The 7,669-nt window shown below is 39.8% G+C and overlaps 1 protein-coding gene across 1 annotated transcript; it reads right to left on the bottom strand.

Annotated features, from left to right (window-relative positions):
* Window positions 1–5,674: 5,674 nt before the first annotated feature.
* Window positions 5,675–6,745, bottom strand: LOC109828045. The gene has a single exon (XM_020395079.1). The coding sequence runs from the start codon at window positions 6,743–6,745 to the stop codon at window positions 5,675–5,677; it is 1,071 nt and encodes a 356-aa protein (XP_020250668.1).
* Window positions 6,746–7,669: the final 924 nt, after the last annotated feature.

Here is a 7,669-nt window from a genome sequence, read left to right as displayed (position 1 = left end):
TCTGCTTCCTTATTGGATAGACAACGGAGTAATAGACCGTCGTACGACCGTCGGTACAACATTTGTGATTCAGCGTTGTAGTAAAATCTCGGTGCTCTCCGCCTAATCGAATCACTTTCTTTCACGTCTTCAAGTAAGATACCGTGTAGGACATAATCAATAATAGGGAAACGCCAATCTCGAACTTCGGGTTCAAATCTTGTTGAATATGCTTCTTTGGCAACCGAATCGTAGATAGGAACAATAAGTTGGTGAGTTCTCATTGTAATTAATTGTTCTGTCTCGGGAGGCTGAGCCAGAGATACCGACAATGCCGCCAATGCGTCTGCGTATGCATTTTGGAGACGCGGAACGTACTCGATGAAAAATTCTTCAAACGAGCTTGCCATCTCGATGGCCATCTGGTGGTATAGAATCAGGTCTCGATTTCTGACTTCATACTCTTCTCGAATCTGATTAACTACCAATTGAGAATCTCCAAAAACTTTAAGGTATTCGACCCCAGCTCTTTGGCAAAATTGAGTCCAATTATCAATGCATTGTATTCGGCTACGTTATTAGAGCATGGTTCGGTCAACGAGTATGCTCTAGGTAAGACATGCTTTTCCGGGGAAACTAAAACGACCCCCACTCCTGAGGAGATTTTAGAACATCCGGGCGCGCTCGCCACGTTGGTTGCTCGGGAAGCCCCATTGAAGTATAATTGCCACACTCGTTGATGTGAGGTGATATTAACTTCGTGAGTTTCATCCGGCAGATCGTCGTACAACTCCACTACATCTTTCGTAGGGTTTTCCGCCAAAAGATCGCAAATAGCTTGTCGCTTAACTGATTTTTGTTGCTTGAAGTACAAATTATATTGCGATAATAGTAGAACCCACGTGGCTAAACGCCAATTCATGAAAGCCGGTTGGGTCATGAATACCCGGATTGGGTTTATGTTGGAAATGATATAAATTGTCTGTCCAACCAAATAATATCGCATTTTTTGGATTGCGAATCATTTTCTGGATTGCGAACACCAGTGCGAGGCATTCTTTCTCGATCATTGGATAACGAGATTCAGCTCCAACCAGTGTGCGACTCAGATAATATACAGCTTGTTCGTGACCGTTATCGTCATCTTGTGCAAGTAATGCACTTAACGAATGGCTCGTCGCTTTGACATAAATCAAAAACGGTCTGCCTAATTTTGGTGCAACGAGAATAGGTGGATTCGTCAGATATTTCTTAATATCTTCGAATGCCTTTTGGCATGCTTCATCCCAAACGAACGACACGCCTTTCTTCGCGAGTTTAGAGAACGGTTGATATTTTCCAGACAGATTTGATATAAACCGACGGATATATGCCAATCGACCTTGTAACCCTCTGAGTTCTTTAAGACTCCTCGGGGGTTGTAATTCATGTATCGCCTTAACCTTATCAGGATTGATATGAATACCTATTGTGGTGACGACGAAATTTACCGCTGGACATTCCAAGGAAGGACTTAGTTGGGTTCATCTTTAACTGATGAGTCCTCATAAGTTCGAACATCGTCTTCAGATCTTTAATGTGGTCGTTTTTATCACGACTCTTAACGATCAGGTCATCAACATAGCACTCGACGGTCTTCCGAAGGTGCTCTTGAAAGATCTTCGTCATTGCTCGTTGGTACGTAGCACCAGCGTTCTTCAAACCAAAAGGCATAACAGTGTAACAGAAGACACCAAGGGGTGTTCTGAATGTTGTATGTTTTTCATCGTCCGGGTGCATTTTGATCTGATTGTACCCAGAAAATCCATCCATAAACGACATTCTCTCGAATCCGCATGTGTTGTCAATAATAACATCTGTAATTGGTAGAGAAAAATCATCTTTAGGACAAGCTGTATTTAGATCTCTAAAGTCAATGCAGATTCTGATCTTTCCGTTCTTTTTAAGAACTGGAACGATATTGGCTAACCATTCAGGATGTTGTTCTTCTCTGACAAAACCCGAATCAATTAGTTTCTTGACTTCAGCTTCTATTGCCTCCATAATCTGCGAACGAAACCGTCTTTGTTGTTGTTTGATAGGTTTGACATCCGGTTTAATGTTAAGGCTGTGCATTGCTACATTTGGATCGAGTCCTGGCATATCTTCGTAATTCCAAGCGAAAACGTCGATATACTCTCTAATGAGGGCGACTAATTCTTCTTTTTCATCTGACGGAAGATCACCACTAATAAATATAGGTTTCGGATTGCTTTCGTCACCAATATTAACTTGGATTACTTTATCCTCAGTAGGAGGTTCCTTTTGCTCAAATCGATCGCCGTATTGGATATTCATGTAATGCATCCAAGGATCTTCCCAAGTGGGTAACTGATCATCTCCTTCTGTTGTGGAATGATCAATTATCGCCATGTTCGATATTAGGGTTTTGAATCTTTCTCCAATGCTCACGTCAGAATCCCAGGTTGAAGCATCGGATGAATGTCCACTCTTATTTATTAGTTGGCTAATAATCTGTTGGCCATATTCGTCATCAGATGACGAAGCATAACCCAGACCCTTTTTATGATTGTAATAATTATCCGGTTTTTCTTTTGGTACATAGGCGGGACGGGGTGGAACCCTGACACCTTGACCAAAATGAAGACCTTCACCAAGCGAGAGGTCATAACCTTGGCTCGTCATGTAACCATTCGCTTGTGAACTGTACCGAGAGAAATGTCGCCCGGGTTCTTCTTCATCCGAATTAATATTCAAGAAAAAAATCTGGAGTAGGGGATGATTCCCCTTTTCCAAAGACTATTTCTTTTTCACCCCCTGTTTTTGCGGGTAGGATCATAGTCGTTCCGGATGAACTTTGGATATGTTTCGTTATCGTACAAGACGAACGAAGTCGCATATGTAGACTAGGGTCGTCATACAATTCTTGTATTACATCATCGAGATAACGTGAGTACTCTAAATCATCATTTATTATTTCATCGGCAAGCTGCCAGTTACAACTTTCATCCGACGAATTATTACCGTCAAGATCGATTACAAGAGGTTCAATGTCGTTTAGCACAAGACAACTTTCATCCGACGAATTATTACCGTCAAGATCGATTACAAGAGGTTCAATGTCGTTTAGCACAAGACATTCACTATAATCGAGCCCAACTTCGGTATCAGCTTCCTCTCCGCTGTCCGTACCATGGGCCGATGGTTTAGTATCGGATTCAGCACCATAAAAAAGGGAGTCAGTAAAGTAATTTTCTAACCCCTTGAATGGTTGTTTATCCGCGACCACCGTCTTGACCTCATTATTAGTGTCGACATATTTCAGACACTGATGGAGGGTAGAGGGAACTATAAGATTACTGTGGATCCATGGGCGACCCAACAGTAAATTATAGGAAGTCTCTGCATCGATTACATAGCAGGTGACTTCAGACTTCAAGTCTCCGAGTTGACACTTCACTCGGATTTTTCCCAACGGTCTTGATCCACTAGTATTGAATCCGTAGATGACAGTTCCCGTGGAGGCTAGCTTGCTGGCGGGAATTCCGAGGTGGTACATCAATCGTAGCGGCATAATGCTGACAGCGGAACCCGGGTCAACTTGGATCCGGTTGACAACGCTCGAACCGATATATCCAGTAAAATATAAAGGCCTGTCATGTTTTGAATTCCTGACTTGCATATCTTCTTTCGTGAAAGCAATGCAAGAAAACTTTGTGGTTGCTAAGTTGCAGTGTTGAATTGATGATTCTGGTTCTTCAGGAGTTGGCTTAATTTGAGTGAGAAATACTTCGGAGTCAGCCAAGGCTTCTTGTAAAGCCTCTCTGGTATCTTTAGAAAGACACAGTAATTCGTACAACGTGATCTTTGCTGGGATATTAGCTAACTGAGCCATGACGTCGAAACGGTATGGGGTATTCGAGCTTTCCGGTTTATCTCGTCCAATCGGTCGATTGAAACAAGACTGCTTCGGAACTTAAACCTCTTTATGTTGGGGTTCCTTTTCTTTTTGTTTAGCCGGTTGTTGCGGCTTCCTAGCAGCTACAGGAGGAGTTACAACTACCCCCAGCTCCGTAAGAGTTTTAGCATTTGGATTAGAGGTTTCATGATATTTATAATGGTATTCATTCCCACCTCTTGTAGCAATGTTGCCTAGGTACGGGTACGGGTGCGGGTACGGGACACGACAAATTTGTAAAAAGTAGGGTACGGGGACACGGCTGTATATATATAAAATAATTCACTTTAGAGTTTAGATCAATATTGAATTAAATACCTATTATATTTTTATTGTTTGTTATGTAAAGTGGAGATTATAAATAAGAAACTAAAGGAAAGTGCATGTTGCAGGTGTGAATGAAGACGGCGGGATGACAATGATCTCTTGGAGTTTTGAAGACAAAAATGTTAAAGAAGACAAGAAAGAGAAGAGGAATATATAGAAAAATAGATCAATTTGTATGTTATATACTTATATTATTATGTAACATTGGCTTGTATAATAAATGACAAATGTAAGTTATGTAACTAATTTGAAGATAATTCCAAATTTTAATTTTCATTACTTTCATCTTGAGCATACAAAAATACAAGTCTACCTTGCAAAACGAGAGTTAAAAATTACAAGCATATCGTTATAAGTTAGAACTGTACCCCAAAATATTACAAGCATCCCTCAAAATATTACAAGTATATTGTTTAAAGTTGCAAATATACCTCCAAAAGTTAGATTTATATCCCAAAAACTTACAACTCACTAGCATATTCCAAAAGTTAAAACTATATTCCTTGCACCGGTTAGAAGACAATCAACATTCAACATTTTCATACTCATTAAATACAACAGTCTCAAGCTCCGGCTCGTCAAGAGAAAGGTTTGCAACTTCTAAAATATCGGCACCATTGAATGATTCAAATTCATCTCCTCCTATGTCCCACATCTTTGTCTCCCCTTCAGAGTATTCCGAGGATCTCCTAGAAAGAAGACGAAGATTTGTGTGAACATATACCAAATCTTCCGCTCGTTGTGGAGCCATCTTATTCCTCTTAAGAGAATGAATAAATTTGTAAGTGCTCCAATTTCTCTCACAACAAGAAGAGGAACAAGGATGCCCAATCAACTTTAATGCTAACTCTTGCAATTTTGGTGTAGATGTTCCATAGATAACCCACCAAGTCTTTGCATCCATTTTCCCCCTATCATCCAAAGAGTCATGATCCGCAAATATACCTTGTGCGGCGGAAAATTAAGCAAATTCCACATTAACCATTCTCCGCTCCTCGGAGTTAGGAAAATAACTCTTCAAGCATTTACCTCTTTCATTTGAGATCTCGGGATCCATGTGTGGTGCAACTCGATTCGGGGCTTCAATGAGCCAAGTCGCACTATAATATCTACAAGATATAAAAACATTCATAAATAATATCAACTATTAAAAGACTAACCAATATAAATTAAAAGTTTATTTGAGGGAAAAAATGCTCACTTTGGATTTAGTGAATGAGCTAGGCAATGTAATGGTGTATTGCTCTTATTCCACCGATCAACAAGGATAGTATGTACCACATTGTAAAATGATGAATATTCATCATCTCTTTTGCTTTCTTTTCTATAAATGCAATTCTTCATTTTTTCAATCATAGAATCCCACATATCATAAACTAATTGAAGATTTGACTTGTCGGTGTCGGCGGATCAAACCATGTTGTAAATTGGTTCGGTAAAAGAGATAACATATTCTATTTTATCCCACCAAATATCATCCAAAATTTTGCCCTTAACAAATTGAGCCCTCCCAACATTATCATCTCGATAAAGACTCCAACTCTCACTAATGACCATGTCCATAAGGCCACGTTTGATCTTCTTGAATCGTCGCAACATGATAACAACCGAAGCAAAACGAGTTTCGGCTATAGTAAGCAATTTTAAATTCACATATTCATTGAACATTGCCAATCTCATGGAATGATTCATTATGAAGTTTCTTATAACAACAACATCATCGCTAACTTCGGTGATCCAACAACATTCCTCATACACTACCTCATTTCTTTCGGTATTCTTCGCCGCACAAATATTTTTTAAGGCAAGGTTGAGTGTGTGGACAACACATGGAGTCCAAAAAATATGAGGATGTCTTCCTTGCACAATACCTCCCGCGGATTTGCAAATCGGTGCATTATCGGTTATGACTTGTACAACATTATGAGGACCAACCTCTTCAATGGCTTTCAAGAGAATATCGGCTATATAATCCATATTCTTAGTTCTCCCCTCCGCATTGACGGCATTCAAGAACATCGTTCCATCTTCGGTCACCGCCATCACATTAATGAGAGGCCTTCTTTGTGAGTCGGACCACCCATCACTAACAATAGAAACACTCTTTGCTTTCCATGTTAATTTTATGGGCTCTAATAACTTCTCGATATGTGCCCTATCTTTTTGTAAGAGGCTTGTTCTTAGAAGATTGTATCCGGGAGGGATATAACCTCCAAGCGAATTGCTTGTGGCATATTTAAAAGCTTCGATGAAGTATGGATTTCTTACCAAATTGAATGATAAACCCCCCGTGTAAAACATTCGGGCAATGAGACCATGTAGGTGATCTCGGGCTCCACGATTAAAGGATTGTTCTATGGTGTTCCCCTCACTTCTTCTCTTCTTAGAAACTTCTTTTGTGGTAGTTGATGTAGGTAATGAAACACTCTTGCCCTTCTTTGCCTTCAATCTAAGCTCCGCTAGCTCCAACACTTTCTTCATCTCAATAATATTTTCATTCTTCACATTTGTACAACACTTGATTCCAAATAATTGATGTCTTAAGAGATGTGCTTTTACTCTTGAATGAGAACTTTTAAAAATTTCAAGACAATAATTGCATTGTCATTCCCAATTTCCACCGCCTCCCGTGGCTTTTCCAAGTTTTGTGACATATCTCCAAAGAGGAGCATTATCATCCTCTAGCTCGCTTTGTGAACTTGGAGTCTCCATCTAATTGTCTACAATTATTAACAAGAAAATACATGCATATAAGAAATAGGAAGAAAACTATTATTACTTTAATCAACAATTTAGAACTAATAAAATTACCTATATAAACAAATACAAGCATTAAAAATAATTTATAATTCAGCCCCTATATTTGTTCAGTAAAACTGTAAAAGCCAAACCAGCCCCTAACTTTCATAGGAGGAAAAAGGAGAAAACACCCAACTTTCATCGGAGGAAAAGGGAGAAAAACGCCAACTTTCATCGGAGGAAAAAGTAGAAAAAGTCGGGCGCTGTTCTTGCTGTCCAGGAAAAAGGAGAAAAGAGAAGAAAAAGTGGAGCGCTAATCTTGCTGTCCAGGAAAAAGGAGAAAAGAAAAAAAAAATCAAAAACAAAGGCGCTGATCTTTCTGTTCAGGAAGGAGAAAAGGAAAAAAAACAAAAACAAAACCCTAAAATCCATAAAATCAAACCTTGTAGGCGTTGATCTCGTCGTCGAGGAGAGGATTCGTTGTCGAGGCGCTGAAATTGCTTCGTGAAGGCTTTGATTTCGTCGTTGGCTTTCGTCGAGGCGCTGAAATCGGGCGCTGAAATTGCTTCGTTCGGCTTTGATTTCGTCGTCGAGGCAGAATCGCTTCAGAGGATGAGTTATTTCAAGTGGGCTTGAGTTATTGGGCTCAAATAGCGCCCGATTCGG

This window comes from Asparagus officinalis, unplaced genomic scaffold, assembly GCF_001876935.1.
Source record: "Asparagus officinalis unplaced genomic scaffold, Aspof.V1 AsparagusV1_Un661, whole genome shotgun sequence".
NCBI lineage: Eukaryota > Viridiplantae > Streptophyta > Magnoliopsida > Asparagales > Asparagaceae > Asparagus > Asparagus officinalis.
The sequence above is the reverse complement of the archived record's forward strand: the minus strand, read 5'-3'. Positions and strand labels throughout refer to the sequence as shown.

Bases quoted from the DNA above. Each gene is read 5' to 3' on its own strand.
- LOC109828045 (XM_020395079.1), bottom strand. From the start codon at position 6,745: ATGAAGAAAGTGTTGGAGCTAGCGGAGCTTAGATTGAAGGCAAAGAAG.